At 43.6% G+C, this 23,720-nt stretch overlaps 1 protein-coding gene across 5 annotated transcripts in view; it reads right to left on the reverse strand.

The window, feature by feature from the left end:
- The window catches only part of TMCC3 (transmembrane and coiled-coil domain family 3), a 271,661-nt gene that overhangs the window by 45,099 nt on the left and 202,842 nt on the right, over nucleotides 1-23,720 (reverse strand). The window contains exon 1 of one of the 5 annotated variants that reach the window (XM_043881429.1): nucleotides 21,362-21,688. The exons of 3 other annotated variants lie outside the window; for them this stretch is intronic. Coding sequence is in view for 1 of the 2 variants with exons in the window: in XM_043881412.1 (XP_043737347.1) it covers nucleotides 21,362-21,439 (78 nt within the window). In the remaining variant the exon portion in view is untranslated. Of the gene's footprint in view, nucleotides 1-21,361; nucleotides 21,689-23,720 lie in introns of those variants that run through there. One more of the 5 variants, XM_043881412.1, reaches the window with a different exon arrangement.

Below are 23,720 nucleotides of genomic sequence, written 5' to 3' on the forward strand. Positions count from 1 at the left end.
TGACAGCAGAGCCACTTACAGAGCTGCTTAAGCAAAGAGCATGAACATGTCTTGAGTGCCTACCATGAACTGTGCACTTTGAGGTCATTGCGAGAACCCAGCAACAGACGCATTTCCCTATCTCTGTTTTGCAGCTAAGAGACCAAGACTCAGAGAGCTTAAAACAGCTAGCTCCAAGCTGCCATGCTAGAATGGTGTCTGGCGCCCAAAGCCAAAGCTATTCATTTGTTCAGCCAACATGTATTTCTGGCCTCACAGGTGCTTTTGCATTTTGTTATGTTTCTTATTCCTTACAATAAAGACAATAGGGTCTGCAGCTTCTAAAGCCTGTCTGTAAAGAAGGCATGGCATCTATCTTTACCGGCACAAGGGGCCACTTCTGGCTGTCCCTGCTTATCATAACCACCACATCTAAACAGCAGCAGCTAACTCTTGGGAGAACCGTGAGTAGATGCCCTGGCCTCTTACCTGAGTTGACAGGGGGCCAGACACCCCACTACATCCCTCAAAAGGCTGCCTGCTGACAAGGCCTTCCAACCACGGGCCCTGCAGAATGGAGAGGACCAGGAAGCTCTCGGTACCTGTTTTTGTGCAATTTCAGTGGCGAAGTAAAAGCCAAGTCAGGAAAACTGAACGACAATTATTCTACTCAACCCTGGTTGTGGATATCCAGCTTCGAGAAATGACTAGTAAGGAGGAATGTGGTAAAGCATAGAAGTTAATTTCAAAGTTATACTATTACTCATATCAGCCTTTGGCTGAAGATACTTTGCCTGTTTCCTTGTATAACAAAATACAACCGCTTTCATTAAAAGAAATTTCAAAAGCCCAAACAAAACCACAATGAGATAGCACTTCGCACCTATTAGGACGATCGGACGATCACAATCAAAAGGCATAAAATAACAAGTGTTAGTAGAGACAGGGAGAATCAGAACCTGCATAACCTGCTGGTGGGAGCAAAAAAATGGTGCAACTGCTGTAGAAAACACTCTAGCAGTTCCTCAAAAGGTTAAATATAGAACTACCAGGGGCTTCTCCAGCGGCCCAGTGGCTAGGACTCGGTGCTCCCAAAGCACAGGGCCGAGTTTCGATCCCTGATCAGGGAATTAGATCCCACATGCCACAACTAAGCCCTGGAGCAGCCAAATAAATAAATATTTTTAAAAAGAATTAGCATATAACTCAGCAATTCTGCTCTCAGGTATATATCCAAGAAGAACAAAACCTTATGCCTGTACAAAAACTTGTACACAAGTGTGTATAGCAGCTTTAATTATAACAGCCCCCAAATGGAAAGTCCTCAATGTCCATCACCTGATGAATGGATGATAAAACATTGTACATCCATGCAATGAACTACTCTTTGGCAGAAGAAATTAGGTACTAACGCACGTTACACCATGGAAGAACCCTGACAACATTATTCTGATTGAAAGAAGTCAAGATAAAGACCACATGACAGAAAACCCACCCATTTACAGAAAACGTCCAAAATAGGGCAAATCCAGAGACAAATAAGTAAATTAGTGGTTGCCTTGGTCTCGAGTTCCAGAAAGGAGGAAATGGAGAATGCCTGCTAATGGATACAGAGCTTCTTTTCATTCTGGAATTGATTGTTGTGTGGTTTCACAACTTTGTGCGTATACAAAAATCATTAAACTGTACACTTACAAAATGGGTGAATAGTGTGGGAATTATATCTCAATAAAGCTGTTTTTTTTAAAGGAAAAATCAACACAGCTCTTTTTTGGTTTTTTGTTGTCCTATTAAATGAAAATAACCCAACTGACAAGACCACCTGACCTGGGACACGTGACTTTGTCTCTGGGGTCTCTGTGTTTTTAAGGAAACAAGGCTCAAGCCTGAGCCTGACATTCTCTTCTGCTGCCCCATGAACTTTTGATTTAGAGGGGAAAAGCCACGTGGATGAACCTCTCGGCGAGTGTTCAAACAGGGGCATCAGACCCTATCTGTCAGCCAGGCCAGGATCTATACCATTCTCGCTGACTCTAAGTTCCCTCCTTCGGCTCTTCCCTTCAGCCCAGCCGTATACCTTAAGTTCCTGAACACCTGCCATGCACGAGGTTTGATGCCAGGCGGTTTTCATCACCTCTAGTTCTCAATCCACAGTCTAGAGGTATGCTCCACCCTACAGGTGCATAACAGACTCAGGAAGACTGTGCAAGGTCATGAGGGGTGCATGGCCGCACACTGGCAGAGATGAGATTTGAACTTGAAACCAAACTCTGAGCTGCTTTTCTTATTTCTACACCTGAGTTTTTCAAACGGGGTCCACAGGCATATTCTGGGGTTCCATGATTTTGCTACAAACAATTTAAAAGAATGTGTTTATTTAGACAGTGAAAAATATTAAAATTTGGAGGGTCATAAAGACAACCACCTGCTAAACAAGTTAACTGGAAACTCTGGGGTTTTAAGGCTTTTTCCACTTCTGCTCACGTGAGGCCAGGTATCTGTACTTCTTTAGCTGTCATGGGTGGACAGGAAACGTGTCAGCTAACTGTCTTGGTGTGCTGGGGCTGCCATAACAAGGGACCACAAAATGAGTGGCTTAAAACAACAGAAATGTATTGTCTCGCAGCACTGGAGGCCTGAAATCTGGGTGCTGGCAAAGCCATGCTCCTTCTAAAGGTGTTGGGGAAGGGCCTCTCTCCCAGTTTCTGGCCGCCTCAGGCATTCCTTGACTTATAATTTCATCCAGTAATCCTGTCTTCACATCATCTTTCCTCTGTGCATGTCTGTCTCCCAGCCGCCCATTTTATAAGAACACCAGTCACAGTGGATTAAGGCCCACCCTAATAACTTCCCTTCAACATGTGTGGACGAAGAATGTCACCTGCCATATCGGTAAACAAAGGATGGAGCGGCCATCGAGCCATCAGTCCCTGCAGCCACCTTCAACTGCGCACCCTGAGGGGATGAAAAACAGGATACTGGCCCTAGATGATTAAGGTGCTTATCAAAGGAATGATTTCAGTGAGCCCAGACTTCCGAATCTTCCCGGAAGCCTGGCGCAGAGCAGGTGCTCCATACACATGTGATGAATTAGGCTGAAAGCAGAATCGTGACAAGCATGACCCTTAACTGTGCTGCTTCTGCATGATGTTGGCCTGACATCTCCCACATAAGATGCTGCTGAGCTGGTGGAAAGGGACGGGGAGGAGACACTGGGTGGGAGGGGGTTGGGAGAAGCCCCTCAGGGTCTACAGGGAGCTCTTTCTTCAACCAGTGCCACGCCAAGATGCCCGAGTAACTCCTCTTCCCCAGCATGTGTTGAGAGGCAGGTACCACCCAGCTGGATGCGCTGCACATCAGGGCTACTGTCCATCAAAGCTGTCAATCTCAAGGTGTGGTCCTGGGTGAAGGGGACACCTCAGACCACGAAGCTCGGAAAGTAAAGGCTAGCCTACTTTTCTGCCTTCTCCCAAAGTGCTAATCAATGGAAAACTCTGCCGGGCCACTCAAGGAGGTCCTTATTCTCCCAAGTTAACCTCCATCTTTTCTCCCAAGGGCCAGGTCCAGGAAACTCACCAGAGCTCCTAAAAGAAAACCATAAGGGTTCCGTCCTCCAGGAATTCTCACAGCAAAGGTGGACTCTGAACTTGCCTACAGAGTGACTGGCAGGAGTGAGATATTCTAGGCATCTCAGTCTGTTGAATCTAAAGAGCGATGGATGGTGAAGACCCAAGCACAAGAAGACGGCTCAAGGTCAAACACAAATGCATTCAAGAGAAGGGAGAGGGAATACTCTTCACCAGGGAGAAGACTGTGGAGGAATGCATAACGTCTCCCAAACTCCAAATTCAACCTCAGCTAATCCTTTGTAAAAGTCCTGGTCATGTGGATTAGACTGGGGTGGGAGTAGGGTTGGAAATGGGGGTGACACATCATAATAATGGGAAAATCATTAAGTACTGACTTCATAAAATTCTAAGGCACTTAAAGGGTGCCTTTCATCTCAGAAATTCTACAAAGGAACCAAAATCACTGCAAAACTATTTCCAAAAAGCAAACAAAACCTCACTGAGAGATGGTACTATAATTTCTTGAGTTTGCGTCAGTCTGTTTTCTGTAGTTAGAAAAAAAGGTGCCTGGTTTGGGTTATGAAGGCAGTGTTCCACTATAAAAACCTGCTGGTTGCTATGACAATGAACATCCCTGTTCCTCCCTTTTCTGTAGCATCCTTCTTACATCTGAATCAAATCAAAGGACCTATCTGTGATAGCCAGGGTTTAGTATTTCCTTTGCATGAGGATATAAAAATGCATATACACACACATACACAAAATACATCATCAAAGGGCTAACCAGGGCCTTCTCTCGTGGCTCAGTGGGAAAGAATCCTCCTGCCAGTGCAGGGGACAGAGGTTTGATCTCTGGTCCAGGAACATCCGACAGGACGGAAGGAAACTAGGCCCATGTGCCACAACTACCGAGCCTGTGTTCTAGAGCCCACGAGCCTTATCTACAGAGCCCAAGCGCCACAACTACTGCAACCCGCATGCCTGGAGCCTGTGCTCTGCAACAAGAGAGACTACTGCACTGAGATACTTGAGCACCTCAACTAGAGTAGGCCCTGCTCACTGCAAATAGAGAAAGCCTGCATGCAGCAACAAAGGGCTGGCACAGCCATACAGATGTCAGTAAATCTTAAAAAAAAAAAAAAAAAGGGCTAATCAGAGGTGAACCAAAAGCTCAAAAATGGGTACCACTTGTCCTCTCCCTACAAACATCTATCAGGAAACACCCGGGCAGGAGAGTGTGAATATGAAGGAAGGCGAGCTAGAAAATCTCAGCAGTGGACACTTCTTCCCGCCTAGAGCATCTCAGGGTAGACTCTCGGTCATTTCCTTTCAGAAAGGCCCACATGAAGCCAGGGCTCCCAAGAGCACTGCCATTTCTATCTATTGACCCGAGCTCCTCCAAGGCAGTGCCCATGTGTGACTGGTCACAGGGCCCAGCACAGCGCCAGGTACAGAGAGAACACTTAGGACAATGAAGGGGGCTCTGGAATAAGGCAGCCACTCCTTACATTTTCTACCAAGATCTCAAGTTAGAACCCATCCTGCTTCAACTTGTGCCTGCCTGAGAAGCAAGCCAGGGGATTCTAGATCCATGCTCTCTCTCGGTGTGCAGCTTGGGACCTGCAGTCCAGCGCTGCTACTGGTTTCCATCACTGTGGTCCTGAGTCGTGACCACTGACGCTTCCCCAGACCTGGGGCAAAACAAAGAGTAAATGAGAAAGTTACAGCACTAATGTGATTTATCATCTTTCCAGGACTAAGGCTGCTCATCACTTAGCTAGATTTAATTGCAAAACATGTTTGTTTTAGAAAAGCTATGAAAATACCAAAAAGCCAGTGGAAGAGAAATAGAGCTCCCATCATTCTACTTGTCCAGAGGTTGTGTGTGTGCATGCTTAGTCGCTCACTCGTGTCCAACTCAGGTTCCTCTGTCCATGGGGATTCTCCAGGCAAGAATACTGCTATGGGTTGCCTTGCCCTCCTCCAGGGGATCTTCCCAACCTAGGGATTGAGCCCAGGTCTCCCACATTGCAGGTGATTCTTTACCATCTGAGCCATCAGGCTTCCAGTATCTGTATTTGAATTTCTGTGTCACTACCCTTCCAGGGATTGTGGTCGTTCTGCCTAATGCTTAGAGGCAAAGGCTCAGGAAAGCAGACCAATACGGATTCAAGTTCGAGCCTTTTCACTTTTTACTGGTATAATCATGCTAGAGTCATTTATCCCTGTTTTAGTCTTAGTTCTTCATGCATAAAATGAGGATAACTGCACTTATTTGCTTTCAAGCAAAATTAAAATGCATACAAACTCTAAACAAATACTATTCAACATACACATAGAATCTAACATCACTATGAACATTTTCTATGACAAATGTTAAAATATGGCTTTAAAAAATCACTCCTGTAAGTATAGTTATTTGACAAAGTTACTTAAAAATAGATAAAGTTACTTAAAAATAGATGGTAAACTTAAAGATATTCTTTTTCCTCTGCCCCAGGAATGTCACTTCAAAGTATCTTTCCTAGAGAAACCCTCCCACGAGTATACAGACCTTCTCAGAATCAGCCTGCCTGACCACCATTAGGAAAGTGGCTATAGACACACTCTGATTTATTCATATACTGAAATAATGTACATCAGTATAAATGGGAATGAAGTTGGATAAATTTATAAACATCATGTTGGGAAAAAATAGCCAGTTACAAAAGAGGTGCCATTTATATAAATATTTAATACAAAAAACAGTACTATAAATTGCGGACAGATTCTTTTTTTGTTTGTTTGGTTGGTTTTTATTTTCCAGAAGGAGAACTGAGACTCTGACAATCCTCATGGATTCTCCCAAAATGTAAAACCATTAAAAGAATGAGACGCAACAAATTCAGGTTACGGAGACCTCTGAGAAAGTAGAAAGGGAGAAGATGTATCTGGAACCACTTATTTCTTTAAAAAAAGAAAAAGAAAGAAAGAAAGAAATCTGGTACAAGCACAGCAAAACATTAACATCTTAAATCTACGTGGTAGGTCCATGAGTGCCACACTTTAGAAAAACGTCTTTTCCATATCTGAAGTATTTAGTAATTAAAAATAAATTTACTATTTATTCAGAACGATTCGGTTAATGATTTGATATGGGTTTTCCTCATGTGCAGAACCATTTTTAAAAATGGTGTAAGTTGCTGTTTCTGATGGGTCATTTTGTTACCTTATCATTTTGGAATCTGATGTCACTGCATTTACTTCCATAGGACATTCAACCTTAAATTAAACCTTAAATTAAAATCAACAACCACAGTAAGCATAAACTTAAGAAAATTAAAATCCACTGAGAGTTTAATAAGCTAGCTGCCCTAGAAAAACATCCAGCCTCATTTTATTGTTTAAATAAACTAAGGAACAATTATTTTAAAGAATTTTTTACGGGACTTCCCTGGCAGTCCAGTGGCTAAGACTCTGCACTCCCAAAGCAGGGGGCCCCGGTTTGATACCTGGGTTTCCCTGGCATCAGTGGTAAAGAACCCACTTGCCAATGCTGGAGATGTAAGAGATGTGGGTTCAATCCCTGGGTCAGGAAGAGCCCCTGAAGGAGGGCGCAGCAACCCACTTCAGTATTCTTGCCTGGAGAATCCCATGGACGGAGGAGCCTGGTGGGCTACGCACGGTCCATAGGACCACAAAGAGTTGGACATGACTGAAGCAGCTTAGCACAGACCAGCATAGAGAACTGGATCTCACATGCCGCAACTAAGAGTTTGCATGTCGAAACTAAAGATCCTGCATGCTGCAACTGAGACCCAGGGCGGCAAAAGAGGGGAAAAATTATTTACTAACAAAGTAACTGTGATTTCTGAAATGTTCAAAGTATCAGAAAACATAATCTTTGTCTACAGATTTAATATCTCTCTCAACTGTACATGTATTATTCTTATTAAACAAATCAGCTATCATTAAAATCACCCCAAATGTGCAACAAATAATTTTAAAAAATGAAGGCTGAGAAGACATCAACATTAATTTAAAGGAAACCACATAAATATATTATTTCATTCATCTCTTATTCGCCCAAAGAAAAGTTTCGAAAAATGTCTGTTGAAATGGTAGGCTCAGCAAAACCATCCTTAAACAGCATAAAGCTGAAGAGCTCTCCTTTTAATTATTTCTTTATAAATAGAGCCTAATTTGAGCCCTGAGTACTTAAAATCATTTTAAATTGCCAAAGTGCTAGCTAAATTTCTCAACAGAATTTAATGCGCTCCCACCTACCCAAACAGTAGGAGCATGTCTGGGTACTAAAACAGGCAGTGACTTGGTATAAACAAGAGCCCTCATGGCGCCCATGGTGGTAACAGCACAGGAATGAGCCGCTTAGATGAAAGGAAACTCTCACTTTAATTTTGGTGCCCACCTATCCAACAGATGATGCCAAATCAGTGAGTACCTCTAAACTGCTCGGCACATGAGGTAAACTTTGGCTGGCTTTATAAAAGAAATATTACTTGATAATTTGCTTAAGTCAGGAAGTTTCGACTAGCACAGTCGAAAGGGCCACTAGCACAGTGGCCCTTCCCAAATGAAAACACATGTAATAAAATCATACTCGTTTCACCATTATAAAACACTCATGGGTCAGCTTATGAAATGTTAAGTGTTAATTTCTGGGTACAACAAACAATTTCAACTTCCCTCTGTGTCAGACACATACACTGTAACCCATGTGAACCTCTCGGTAATTAACTTCGGTGCATATAACAACCACTAAATATCTAGTGATATTTAGCAAGCCACAGGAGTAACTTACAAATATGGGTAATTAAGCCAAATACAGTAACACCTTATTACCTACAAACACGAAATCTTGTTTCATTATGTTAACATGAGTCATAAACCAACTTAAATTCCTAGTACCAAGGATTGCACAAGGGAGCTACAGATGTTTCCTGAAGAGAGGACCAAGCTTTTCCTAAGCTTGAAAGTATTCTGCTGAGAGTTATTCCTGTTCTTTCATCTCTGGAGCTAAGATGGTGGACCACAATGATTAAGGCAGCAAGAATACATATTCTTTATACTGTAACAGCTTTTGCAAACATATGGAAGGACAAATGAAAGTGAAAGTGTTAGTTGATCAGTTGTGCCTAACTCTTTGTGACCCCATGAACCACAACCCACCAGGCTCCTCTGTCCATGGAATTCTCCAGGCAAGAATATTTGGAGTGGGTTGCCATTTCCTTCTCCAAGATTTTACATTAAATAGAACTTACTGAGAGGTAACATCAAGTTCAAAAGGGTTGAGAGCAAATTTTTATTTTTAAATGACAAACTTTACCATCTCTTCTTTTACTTTTTGGTCTTTCCTTACCATAAGTGATACTGAAAATACGCCTGTTGAAAGTTTCTAAATACATGAGCTAGAGTTCTCAAAATGCTCATTTCAAAATGCTTGTTTTGGGGGGAGGAGGAGAAGGGGAGGGAGGATATCAATCCAGAAAAAATGAACCAAAAGCATAACCTTTGATTCAATACAACCAGAGAAAGAAATTCATGAAAATGAAACTATAAATATGGACAGCAGTGTATTTTTAAAGAGAAGTAACTGCAAAAAATGGTGCAGGAATAACTATGGCATTTATGTGCAGACATCTTAAAGAAGATCAAATTCTAACTGGATCAAAGATTAAAATATATAAAAAGAAAAATCATAAAATATATTGTAAAACACCATGGTGTTTATGGTTTTTTAAAGAGTCATTTAAAAGGCCATTCTAAGAATGACACAAACCTTTAACAAGTGCCAAAATTTTTAAATTTCTTCATGGCAAAGTCTGGTTAATATATATTCCATGTTTGCTACATGCTATGACTATATATACACAATGTATCATTAAGTCAGTGTGGAAGGCAGAATTCTAAGAGAGACCCCAAGACTCCTACTCACTGGTGTATACACCTTGTACGATAACCTCTCCTTGTGTGTGAACAAGACTTGTGAGTAAAATGGGGTTTTACCCCCATGATTAGGTTACATTATTTGTCAAGGGTAAAAGAATTTTGCAGATATAATTAAGGTCCCTAATCAGCTAACTTTAGTTCATCAAAAGGTGAAATAACTGAGTGGGCCTGGCCTATCAGGTCTCTAGAGGTGATGTGACAGAGATACTCGTCTGCTGGCCTTGAAGAAATAAACTACCAGGTTGTAGAGAGGGCCACGTGGCAGGGAGCAATAGCAGTTAGGCAGCCTGTGAGGGCTGAGGGCCTCAGTCCTACAACTGCAAAGAACTTGACTCGGGAAACAACAAATGAGCTTAGAAAAGGATTCCAAGCCTCAGACAAGACTGTAATCCTGGCTGACACCTTGATTTTAGGCTGATGAAACTTACAAGAAGAGATACAGGTAAGCTGGGCCTGAACTCTTGGCTCATGGAAACTGTGTGATGATAAATGGGTGTTGCTTTAAGTTGCTAGATTTGCAGTAATTTGTTACATGATAGTAGAAATTAACAGACAAAAATGACAAACAGGAAAAAAAAATGTGCAAAACAACCTATTTAATAAGTAAAAACTTCTACCAATCAATTTGAGATTAATAACCCAATAAATAAAAGACCAGAATATATTAACAGGTAATTCACAATAAAGAGAAATGTTTTTAAGTGCATAAAAACATGATTAACACATTGTACTATAATTATATAAGATGTAACTGTTGGGAAAATCTGGGTGGTGGGAGGGAGTAAATGGACACCTCAGTACTACTTTTTACAACTTCCTCTGCATCTAAAATTACTTCAAAATATTTCAAAATACAGGTAATCTCATTCATATCAGGAAAAATATAAATTAAAATGAGGTACCAGTTTCACCTACCAGATTAGCAAGCATCAAAAAACCTTGCAATACACTATGTGTCAGAAAGATGTTCATACGTTGATGGTTACATAAACTGTAATAGTTTCACTCTCTACTGTACCTTCAGTTTCTACTGTTTGACACAGGTACAGTGTTCAATTTCACAATACCATAACTTAAAAGGCACAAACTGTTTGATGAGCAAACCCACGTTTAAGAATTTAGCTTACAAATGGAAGATCCGCTGGAGAAGGGATAGGCTACCCATTCCAGTATTCTTGGGCTTCCCTTGTGGCTCAGCTGGTAAAGAATCCGCCTGCAATGCGGGAGACCTAGGTTCAATCCCTGGGTTGGGAAGATCCCCTGGAGAAGGGAAAGGCTACCCATTCCAGTATTCGGGCCAAGAGAATTCCATGGACTATACAGTCCATGGGGTCACAAAGAGTCGGACATGACTGAGGGACTTTCATATATTCTTCATGTGTGCAAAAGAAGCATGCCCCAGTGCAGGGAGTGAGGTGCCTACAGTAATTAAAGACTGAAAGCAATACATGTTTCCTTTAATAAGGAAATGATTAAATAAATTATGGGATACCCATAGACTGGAATCCTGTATAGCAATTATAACAAGATCGATTAATCTGCATTGATAAAGATCAAAAGTAGAATATGTTTTCCAACTTCTCAAGTCTTGCAGAGCAATTTCACAGCATACCCAAGTTCACTTATTTGGTCAGTATTTACATGTCCCAAGTATGTACCACGCTTCATGTCTGGATAAAAAGGACATAACTATCCCCATGTGAGAAGATGGAGCAAGTGCCCACAGGAGAGAGGGGAGACAGGAGAGCCCACAAAGAAAGGAGACCAGGGCTCAAGGACCAAGAGGGCATAAAAGGCAAAGATCAAATGAAGAGGCTTGGGTGACAGGCTGGGATTCTGTTCTGCTGAAGGATTTAAAGCAAAATCTTGACAAGACACTCAGTGAAGCACACAGTTACTATAAAAACCAAGGAGGGGTCCAGCTGGACAAGTTCAGGATCTGGAGACCACGTGTGATTTCATGAGAGATGTCTTAGGACATCTCACTTTGAGCGCTTCCTGTAAGCTGAGTCACCCAGGCACACCCCTTCACCTCACACCTGCTAAGACCTCCAGAACCATGAGGACAGCACGAAGTCCTCTTGAAACATGCCATCTTGCGTACTGGAGTCAGAGGATAGACTCGACACATTGTTCTCACTTGGAGAAATATTTACAAGCAGATGTCTCAAGCACCTGGACATACTTCCCTTAACCATGTTCCTTTACTAGTTCTTCATCCAACATTTAAGGACGGAGTCAAAGCAGCAAACTATTCCGCTGCATTTCTACAACCTTCCTGTCTTCTGTGCTCTTAATGGTTGAAGCTTTCAAGCACCATCCCTGATGCCAATACACAGCCTGAACAGCTCTTACTGAATGGACCTCCTATTTTCAGATAAATTAAAATCTATGCCAACTGGTGTTCAGTCTCAAATCGAGGCCACCTGTTCCAATTAGTGAGATTAAAATAGTATACTACTGACTATCTGAAGTCCAGTCCCAAGTCTTCTGGATATCACAAAATCTTTACAAAAGACAGGAAAAAAAAAAAGGAGAGAATTTCGGTCCTAACACACAGTTGCACATACAGGAGTAAATATATCCAGGTGACGAAGTATAGCTTTCACTAAAGACAGACTTTATTTCTGGACAAGTGCTTACATCAAAATTTCTGGGAAAAGCTGCAGCTCAAGGCATCATTTAATTTCCTTACAACAAGCTTACAGATACAGCTTAATTAGATTCAACTTTACTTCAGCAAAACACAGAGCTTAAATTTCTTCTCCACCCATCTTTCTGTCTGTGCCTGAAATTCCCAAAGAATCTGTATCTTCTGGATGTTCCACTCTTTAGCCCCACGCCCTCCATTGTCTCAGTTTTTCTCAGGTCATCAGAAAACTAGAAAGGCAGCCTGAAACACAACTCTCAATTTCCCAACCTCTCCCAAGCACTCCTATCCCAACAAGGCTGCCTTCAACTCACCAGAGTGTGCTTTTGTTCATCGCAAACATTCAATTATTTAAATTCTTGCAATCTATGAGAAGAAGAAAAACCTCTTAGCATTTTCAAGCCCAAAGGTCTTAACTGTTTCATAAAGGAAGACAGATGACACATTAAGACCAGTGTTTTCCTAAAAGATTCTGAATCATGTTAGGTGGACAAAATTGAAAGCATTAAATACACACAGAATCACAGAGAGTGAGTTAGTCCCTTGAAAACAATCCTCAACCAAACGTCACTGCTTGAGGCTGGGAGAGAGTCTGGGTTCTGCGCTAACAGCCCCTTTACAACGCTCCCCCATTTGCTCACCCCCTTTTTCATCGGGTGCAGAGGCCTCAGAGGCCCAGACGATATTCACCTAGAGCAGTTAACACTGCTGTTGTTTTTTCAGTTGCTCAGTTGTGTCTGACTCTTTGCGACCCCATGGACTGTAGCCCCCCAGGCTCCTCTGTCCTTGGGATTCTCTAGGCAAGAATATTGCCATTTCCTTCTCCAGGGGATCTTCCCGACCCAGGGATCGAACCCGCATCTTCAGCACTGACAGGTGGATTCCTTCCCCCTGAGGTACCAGGGAAGCCCAAACTGATTTAGAAATATTAAATAAATAAAGGTGCTGGTGGTCTGCGTAGGAGGTGTGGGAATGAGCGAGGTCTGGGGAACTCTGCAGTAGACAAAGGATGACTCAGTGTCAGAACAACCCACACTGTGTCGGATCTGCCAACCCCACTTCTCACGGTCATTCACACAAGCAGGAGGGGGAGGAGCTGACGTTCCAGTCTGACTCCAAACTCTGAACCCTTCCTTCCAACCCTCAAATCTGCAAGCAAATTGAGGGAGTGGTGTTGGGGATAAAGAGGAAAAGATGGTTGAGAAAATTGAGGAAGCAAACCATTGGATGTGGTGGGTAAGGGGGCTGATTGAGGGGGCTTCCCCGGCATCCAGTTTGGGGATTGGCTGTATGGGAAAAGTATTCATCAGGATTTGGGGGCGGGGGAGGTGGTTTGAGAGAACAAATTAAATTTGACACACAGACTTTGAGGTGCCTGTGGAACATCTGCATAGAAATATGAAAGCAGAAATATGAAAGTGAAAGTTGCTCAGGTGTGTCCAACTCCCTGTGACCCCATGAACTCTAGCCCACTGGGCTCCTCTGTCCATGGGATTTTCCAGGCAAGAATACTGGAGTGGGTTGCCATTTTCTTTTCCAAGGGATCTTCCCAACCAGGGACTGAAACTGGGTCTCCTGCATTGCAGGCAGACTCTTTACCATCTGAGCCACCAGGGCAGGGTAGAAACATACTATGTAATAAAGCCACACCAAGGTTGAGCTCTCAGGTCAGCACATGAGGCAGCACACACACTTTCACACAGAGAGGCATGCCCCTCAGGATAGGCGTGCCAGCTCCCAGAAGGTGACAGACCCCTCCCCTGGCTTCCTCCAGGGTGCCAGCGCATGACTGTTTCTCAGGCTAAGAAGCTGATGCTGTTGCTGGTTTGTGTTTAGGGGCTGTGTTGTATGGAAATTATATATGCCAAAGACAAAGAGTGCTGGAAGATGCTCTCAAAAGAGACTCACAGGAACAGAGAGCTTCAGAGGTGACAAAAGACTGGGGCTGAAATTCTAGGTTAAATCCGTACATGATGTATTCCATGACTTTTGCATCTGGCACATGTTTTTTCCCAATACCCTTTCCCAACAGGTAGGAGGTCAAGACAAAGATGAACTCACATCACAAAACTTGATTTTAGAAAGAAAAAAAAAAAAAGACCATAAAAGGGACCTCAAAAAAGATTTTTTAAAAAAATTTTAGTCACACCCCACAGCATGTGGGACCTACCTTAGTTTCCTGACCAGAGATTAAACCTGTGTCCCTCAGATGTACAGAACAGACTTTTGGACTCTGTGGGAGAAGGCGAGGGTGGGATGTTTCGAGAGATCAGCATCGAAACATGTATATTATCTAGGGTGAAACAGATCACCAGCCCAGGTTGGATGCATGAGACAAGTGCTCGGGCCTGGTGTACTGGGAAAACCCAGAAGGATCGGGTAGAGAGGGAGGTGGGAGGGGGGATCGGGATGGGGAATACATGTAAATCCATGGCTGATTCATGTCAATGTATGACAAAAACCACTACAATATTGTAAAGTAATTAGCCTCCAACTAATAAAAATAAATGAAAATAAATAAATAAATAAACCTGTGTCCCTGTAATGGAAGGCAGAGTCTTAACCACTGAACCACACAGGAAGCCCCAGAAAAGATAATTTTAAAACAGTTGCAGCAGATCCAATACAGCTAAGTAGTTTAATATATGAATTGTTACCCCTCCTATTCACTCCAACCCCACCTGAAATCTGGAAATAAATTCAGAAGCATAATGGCCTAACACTAAATTATTCAAATTCACTTTTTTCACCCCAAAATCACAAAATTTTAAATCTGTTCATCAATTAATTCTCTACTGAAAATAATTAGAATTTTCATCAAGTTCAATTTTGAGATGTTTATCACATAATTTAGCAATTAGTATGGTATTAAAGTGTTTTAAGGACTTCCCTGGTGGCTCAGATGGTAAAAGCATCTGCCTACAATGTGGGAGTCCTGCGTTTGATCCCTGGGTCGGGAAGATACCCCCGGAGAAGGAAATGGCAACCTACTCCAGTTTCTTGCCTGGAAAATCCCATGGATGTACGCAAGAGCCCAGGAGGCTACTACAGTCCATGGGGTCGCAAAGAGACGGACACTACTGAGCGACTTCACTTTACTTTGAAAAGTGTTTTAAGTAGCTTTCTTTTAAGAAATTCTCTTCTAAGACAGGAGCTAGTATAATGGTTAGTCCTTAATCAGTTTGCAGTCATTCTACCTGGTTATGGTCTTGTTGGATTTCCTTTTGCAAAGTATAAAGAGAACGATGTGGAGTTGAAGTCTGAATTCTCTTCCAATTCTAACACGGTGAAATCTTTAAGTCTAACTTTCCAATCTCTGCCTTAAGGATTAGAAGGACATGCCTGCCCAGTGAAGCTTGACTCCTACAGAGAGATCCCATGAGGTCAGAATGTGACTCGACCATCACAAGAAGCAACCACCCTTGTTCTGTCCTTCCACTGCTCATCCTCCAGAGAAAACACGCCAGTAAGAATATGATTCTTTAACAACGTCTTTAAGTTGTAAGCTTGTTCAACAGCCTTGAAGATGTCCCCAACTACTGCCAAAATTCTTACACCCTAGGCGTTATAAGAACTTTATAAATGACCCCTCTAAATTGTTCATCCACCAAACGCTTACTGGGAACAACCAACTACGTGCAGGGCACCAGCAGTGTGCAGTCTCCTAACAATCTCGAGTGTGCAGTTTGGGGGGCCCCCAGCAGAGGTTGAGCACATTCATCCCCAAGCACTGAGCAGGTTTATTAAGACAGACCTGCTCTCCTGCCCTCAGCTCAGAGGCAGAAGATTGGGAAGTGGCTAAAATGCAAGCTCTGGAATTAGATCTGGGTTCATCAAACCCTAGCTCCACTATTTCCCAACAGCCACAGGCCTTGGACAAATCACTTAACCCACCTGGGCCTTAACTCCCCCATCTGTAAAATGGAACTATAAATAGGATATCGTGAGGATTAAGGAGTGCATTTGAAGTATTTAATATTGGCGCCTGGTATATAGTAAGGAACTGGTACCTATTGGCTATTATCACTGTCGCTGCATTCTTCTATTTACATACTCTTTGCCTTCTTACAGAGGAATAATCGACACAGACACTACATTCTGCTTCAAGCAGCATTGCCCTCCCCCAAGTCAGTGGAAGCAGCTGGATTATGCATAGATCATATATCCCCATGTTCCTTTTCTGAGGAATGTGAAGTCCTCACTCTGATTCACAGTACAGTGATTCATGGTTCTCCTCTCTCTCACCACTCCCCCCACCCCCCCACCACGCTCAACTGAAAACACAAAAACACAATTAAACAAAGAAACAGTAGGGCTGAAATAAAGTCAAGCTGGGCTTGACTTAGCAGCCTCTCCTAAGTCAAGACCTGGGCAACTTCCACCCAGAAGCACAAGGCTCATTTCTGGCCTTAACAGCAGACCTGGAAATTTAGGCAGTGGGTCTGAAGCAAACACATCCTGTGATCCAACTTGGTAGCAGCTGTCTTGGTGTTCCACAGAGGATGTGACAAGCGGGCGTGTTGTTGGAGGCTGGCAATTCGTTTTCCTCTAAAGGGAAAACCGGTGAGCCCACAGCAAAGCATCACTCAAAACACACACATCAATCCATTCATGCTATACTGAAGACAATTCCAACTCACACATTCATCTACTCACCATCCCTTAAATTAACTCTTTAGAAGAAAACAAATCACTGATTAAAAATTGTACTCACAGACCACTGACTCAGGTTACCCCTTCACCAGGTCAGTGTCACCTACAAAAGAAGTCTGTTTCCACTCACTCTGGTTCCTGTTCAGGAAGTAAGCATACAGTCATCAACTTATTACATCACTGCCCAAGCATTTCCACAGTGAGAAGGGCTCTGCCATCTTCCTCTCCCTGACTGCCTCTGGCCATTACTCATCGTGCAGTTCTGAATCTATTTCCATACCTCAGAAGGTTTAAAGATGTACTACAGGTGGCAACCGTGCCTGACACAGGTTTTAGTTCAGACACTAGAGACTTGCACTTACTATCATCACTTCCGTCTGTAAAAGAGAAGGGTATTTCCTGGGGCTGCAAGGATAAAAAAGATACATTCACTAGATACTAAATTTCCAGAGAGGCCAGACTATTTCATCACCCATACATTGCTGATGCCTAGAACTGCAGTGAGCACAGAGAAGGTGCTCAGAAATATTTGCTGAATGAAGCCTCCTGTTCTCACAGCGCCAGTGTCTATAGTTTATAAACATGTAAGTAATCAATTGATGAGGAGCGTGCAATGGAGAAAGGTACCATATGCTAAAAATCCAAGAAAAGTCTCTATATTATTCATAAAATCAGCAGTCTTTCCATTCTCAAGCTTATGAATATGTATTTCAGTTCAGTTCAGTTGCTCAGTCATGTCCAACTTTTTGCAACCCCACGGACTACAGCACACCAGGCTTCCCTGCCCATCACCAACTCCTGGAGCTTGCTCAAACTCATGTCTTACATAGTGATAACATCAACTGGCTATCATCTATTGAGTCTTACTGTGTACCTGACATTTTATAGACATGACTCATTTATCACTCACCACACATCAACGGTGTGGAAGAGGAAGCAAGACCTAGGATAACTATAAGGTCCAAGGTCGAGTGCTTAGTAAGCAGCCCTAACTAGCACAGGGTCTGTCTTCTGCGGGCTAGCCGCAAGAAAGCGGTTCTGAAGACAGAACAGTCTGGTCTGTGCAGGCAGGATGGAATAGAAGTTGATGACATCAGAGAGGAGGGTAAAGCACCAGCTATCTCCTCCTGAGGTCGTAAGTGGCTAAACTAAGGTGGGATGTCTGGGGAACATGGGAAGAAGGAAAGGATTCCAGAGAAATGTCAGAGATCCAGTGGCATGGCTGGCAGACTAGAGATGAGGGGAAGGCAGGCACTCCAGACAACTAGCAGCTCTGATCAGTGGCCCAACAGTATAAGGAAAAAAAGATCATTCATCTCACACATGGAGAAAAACAGCTACTACTGAGTATACACAACCACTGTTTTTACAAATTCTCTTACCGAAGACTCACAATCACTCCCCAAAGTGGGGATCATTATTACCTTTTATACATGGGCAACTGAAGGCCTGGAAAGGTTAGAGCCTGCCCCAGCAGTCACCCAGTTGGGAAGTGTGAAGAGCCAGCTATGATCCAAGTCTTCTGCTTCCAGAGCCACAGCTGTTCGGCTCTAGACCCCAGTGGCTGAAGATGGCATTTTAGGACACTTAAAATTAGAACTGACAAAAATTTGATTCAGACATAATTAATAAAAACCAATTACTGGATAGAAAGCAGACTGCCTATATTCTTAAATAGATAATAGGCTTTAACTATCTAGGGCATGAAAAAAAAAAGTAAGATTCTAATTATGTATGCTCTTTCTTTTAAAATCAAGGGATATAATGTGCAGTGAGTTTTAACATGTACCATTTCTGAGTTTTACGCAGATGAAGTTTAAAAATGTGAATGACCCTGACTTGTCAGCTTAGAGACAATCACAGAATTTATCAGTTACATTACATTTTCACCAAGGGGGGCTGGGTACGGAATTTAGGTTAATCCACCTGGCTGTAAAAATAGACTTGTGCACTGTTAAAATAGTACACTGCCTCATTATTATTCCAGTCTCAAAGGCTTAAACAAGCTCAGCAAGCAAGATGTCTATTTTCCCTGCTCTCTCAACAGGGTATCAATTTTGAACACAGAAAGTGACCACTTGGTAAACAAGAACTTGATCTCACTGAGTCTTAGCCCCTAGCCAGGGGGAAACTTCTTATCTCTGAAAGGTTAATCAACTCCTCACGCACACCTCCATTTCTCATTATAATGTTTTTAGGGGAGCTAATTTACCAAATAAGTCCACAAAAAGGTTCTTTTTAAAACCCACATTAGAATCTTACTGTATGGTGCAGGGGACTCTATTCAATGCTTTCTGGTGACCTAAATGGGAAGGAAATCCAAAAGAGAGGGGATGCAGGTAAACATATAGTCAATTCACTTCGCTGTACAGCAGACTAACACAACACTGTAAAGCAACTACATTCCCATCAAAAAATAAATAAATGAATCCTATACTAGATGATTTATTGTCAAGGCAAAGGGGACATCAAGAAATTAAGTATCAGTATTCCTTGAGGTTTTCCTCAGCATCACATACTTTCTGAGTGTAAAGAAAATACATTTCTATAGCTACATTCAAATGAGTACCACAAAACAGGAGTTAAAATCATCTAATGGGATGCTTTCTGCACCCGAAGATTGCTTCCACCTGGCCTTCATTCCAGCAGCCTTACGGCAGCCTTCAGGACAGATCAAAATTGTATCAGCCCCATCTGAGTAAAGGTCTTTGCTGTAGAACTTGTGATCACTGTCCACTGAATTTCTAGCCTTCCTCAATTTGATTTCGTCCAGCCCTTACCAGATTTCATTTGCCCTATATAAGCTAATATAGAATAATCAGTATATATAAGTCTAACTCAGTTTTAATATATGGTCTATATAAAAACCAGGTGTCTCCATGCTAACAATGTAGTACTTTAACACGGTCAGCAGAATTTTAAACAAAATAAGAAACCCTTTTTACAAATGGTTCCCCTACTTTAACAGGAAAGATGGGTGTGGAAATGGAACAGCAGCAGATACAGGAGAGATAAAGTCTGTTGCTGACTTACACATCTGCTTTGCCACTTTCCATCTCAGTAGTTAAGCTAAAAAGAGCTGAGTTTTGGAAAGTTCCGTGTGCTTTTGCCAAATTGCTTAAATGGGTTCACAATGAGCCATCCCTCCCTCAAAGATTACTAATCCTGTTGTTTACACAAAGATTATCACAGTTGTGACAAGAGAAACCCAGCTTCCACACTTTTTTCAAACCTGAAATGTCTTTTCCGTCAACTACAACACTATGGACCACACATCCCCCTGATTACAAAGGCATCAGAAAAAGACTTTCATCTTCCTTTGCAGTTAACAGAGTATTAGTCAGCAGCCATCCCTCAACAAACTTCTAACTTTAGGTAACCAAAGATTTTTTATTATCAATATTTTCTTTCAAATGGAGTTTCTAGTTATTTTCATTACAAACTGTTATGGAACTTTTAAGAAGTGCAGAAAGAGAGGGAGAACTCTTTTGTGGGGAGGGGAGCGCGGACTGGATGCTGGAGATAAGTATTACTCCACTAAATGTACTTAATCCGAAAAAAATTAAATCATTTTGTGAAACTGATTAACAGATGCGAGCACGATCCTACCTCCTGAACTTTAAGCAGAGAGGCTGGCACTCAACGACTAAGATCGTCCAAGAGAGCAGTTAGCGCAAAGAACACCTTCAGGCAATCCTCGCCCGAACAAATGCCAGGCAGAGGAGGTGCATTTCTAAATGGCAGTTCAATCAGTCAAGGGGAGAGCCAAGTGTTCAACCTGGACGATCAAACAGCCCTAAGAGAGAAAGCGATCCCCGGGGCAGGTGAGGCTTCCTCTCTCCCGAGGGACCGGCGCGCAGGCTGAGGCCTCCCTCCCCGTTCGAGCACTACAAGGCTCGTCTCTGCGGCTCACTCTGGAAAAGCTATTTTCGCCCACAGCCAAAATCAGCAACAGCAAATTACACAGCAAACAATGGAGAGGGCGCCTGCTCCTCACGACTAGAAACTCTCTACAGGCAGCGCGCAAGACTGACTTTTCACTGGGGCAGAGCCCGCAGGAGCGGCCGCGGGAAACCGGGAAGCGGGGTCGGCCGCCTGTCCGCCCTCCGGCCGCGCACAGCCCCGAGCCCGAGAGCCCCGACGGCTGGGGCCGCACCTGAGTTTAGGAAGCCGGGAGGCCGAACTCCGGGGACAAGACGACGCGGGCGGCGGGATCCCCTCGCGTCTGGCCCCGCGCGGCGAGCGCTCCCTGGCGGAGAGGGCGGCGGAGCCCCGGTCGTCGAGGAGACCCTGGAGCGCCGGGACCGACGAGCGGCGGTGGGCCTGGGCTTGGCGCTGCTCCCACCCCGGAGGTCTCGGAACCGCGGGCCGAGCTCCCACGCCCCCCTTCCCATCCCCGTCAGCCCGAAAGGTGCTGGGAAGTCCGGGCTCCGAGCCGCAGGGAAGGGAGGGAGGGAGCCGGCGAAACGCGCAGGGCGAGGTCGTTCCCGCGGGAGCCCAAGCCCACCCAGCCTCGCCCCTCGGAGGGCGCCCCCACCGCCGCACCGACCGCCACCCTCACCCTTCTCTTGCAGTGCTGGTGCCGGCCCGGGTCGGAGTAGGTCCGGTCCACGGTGAGCGCCGTGTCGCTGCCCGGCATCTCGGCGCTGGCGCCGGGAACTTTCCCGTGGTCCAGTGCCGCCGCGCCGCGAGCTGCCGGCGTGCTCCGGCTCGGGCTCGCCCGGGGGAGCCTCGGCCAGGGGGCGGTGCGGGCTCCCGCGGCAGCTGCCAACACCCGCGCGGCCGCCCTGCGCCGCCGCCGCCGCCGCGGAGTGGGGAGGGCGGGGAGAGGCGGGGCAGGGACGCCAGAGGCTCCGCCCCCCGGCTCCGCCGCGCCCCCTGCGCGCCCCGCCCTCCCGAGACCCTCTCCAGGTGCCTCGGCTCTGCCTCCCTCGCTTGCTTAAACTTGATTCCACCTCCTTCCACATTGCCCTCTTTTCACTCAAGGGATGAGTGGCATCTACACTATTTGTTGACTTACCTGATAAAAGATGGATTTTGGCCAAGATGTTGAGGCATGCCTTTAATGCTTCCTTTCACGTAACTCTTATTCAACATGTACTTATGGGGCATCGTGCTAGGCCCTGGGGTAGGGATCAGAGTTATTTTTTTGTTTCTGACGTTTCTTTCTTTTTAAGAGCTCATGTTTTTCTTCTTCTGATTCCACTGAGCAAAGACTACAGTTCCCCTTAAACAACCATCTATAGTGTTATGTATTTTTATTTTGCAAGTCTTGCTCACCTTTATGTTGGAAACTCCTTGAAAATCAAGATACATCTTTTCATTTTAGTATACCCTATTTCGAGTGAAGAGTGCCTCCCCACAAGGAATGTGGAGTCTAGAGGAGACCGTGAAAACACCTCATCTGGTTATAGATGGTGTACCAGTGGGAGAATGAGTTGAAATACTGAAAGTGCAGCTGCTCCAGAGAAGAGTTAGAGTTAGACCTTACCAGCCCAGAAGGAGGAGGATTGTGATCCTCTCCTTCAAAGGGCTGAGGGGGAAGGGAAGTTCAGGCAGAAGAAAAATCCTGAGCATAAAAACAAAGGTGCATGCCAAGTCATGTCCAACTCGGGGCAACCCCTATGGACTGTAGACTGCCAGGCTCCTCTGTCCATGGGATTTTCCAGGCAAGAATACTGAAGTGGGTTGCCATGCCTTCCGCCAGGCGATCTTCCCCACCCATAGATGGAACCCGCATCTCTTACCTCTACCTACATTGGCAGATGGGTTCTTTACCACTAGCGCCACCTGGGAAGCCCAAAAACAAAGGTACATTTGGAAAACCTCAAGCCATCAGTTTAGGGAGTCTCTTCAAGAACAGAAAGACTGGATGGAAAAAGTAGGCGGCCACCATGTGGTGCAGGACTCTACTTCAAGGCTAATTAGTTCAGCCCTATTCTTGGATATTGGGCAGCTGCTGTAGGCTTCTGAAAGGGGACAAGACAATATCAGGATGGAAATTAAAGAAGAAGAAATATCTAATAGCTGTGAGATGCACTGATTAAAGATGGGTAAGGGACACTGGCTAGAAAGCTACTGCAAAAATTGAGTCAATGTCCTTCAGAAGGAGATTAAGTAAATTACAATACAGGCATCCAGTGGAGTGTTAGGTACCTGTAATAGAATGGCAGCTCTCAATGTATAGCTACAGAAATATCTCTAACATATCTGGTTAGTGAAAAAAGGAATGTGCAGAATAATATATATATAGTATTCCACCATTTATATAAAAACTATATATATATGTGGTAAATATGCATAGCATATTTGGGGGAGAATTAACATGAAACTAGGGAAATAGATAAGAAACTGATGGTAGGAGATGGGAACTAGGTAGCTAGAAGGAATGGATGAAGGTTTATTTCTCATCATATATGCTTTTAGAACTTGAATGCTTGAATTGTATGCATATATTGACTATTTAAAAAGTGAAATAAAGCATATATTTTATTGGAGGGGGGTTTGGGAGAGAATGGATACACACACATGTATGGCTGAGTCCCATCACTGTTTACCTGAAACTATCATTAACACTGTTAATTGGCCTTACCCCAATATAAAATAAAAAGTTCTAAAAAAAGGCATGGATTTCTAAATATATATATATATTTTTAAATGAAGAGGACAAATTTATCAAAACTAACTTAAGAAGAAATGGAAAACCCCATAGAGTCCTAAAATCATTCAAAAATTAAATCAACATTTAAAAATACTCATCATATATGAAACAACTAATCCAGTCCCATAGAGAGTTTTTTAGGTGAGTTATTCCAAAGCAGAGAAGAGATCTCAAATGTGAGTGTGTGTATGATCTTAGCTAGGGTGGCCACAGAAGGCCTCCACGATAAGGTAACATCTGAGAAGAGATCTAGGAAGAA

Source organism: Cervus elaphus, chromosome 3 (assembly GCF_910594005.1).
Source record: "Cervus elaphus chromosome 3, mCerEla1.1, whole genome shotgun sequence".
NCBI lineage: Eukaryota > Metazoa > Chordata > Mammalia > Artiodactyla > Cervidae > Cervus > Cervus elaphus.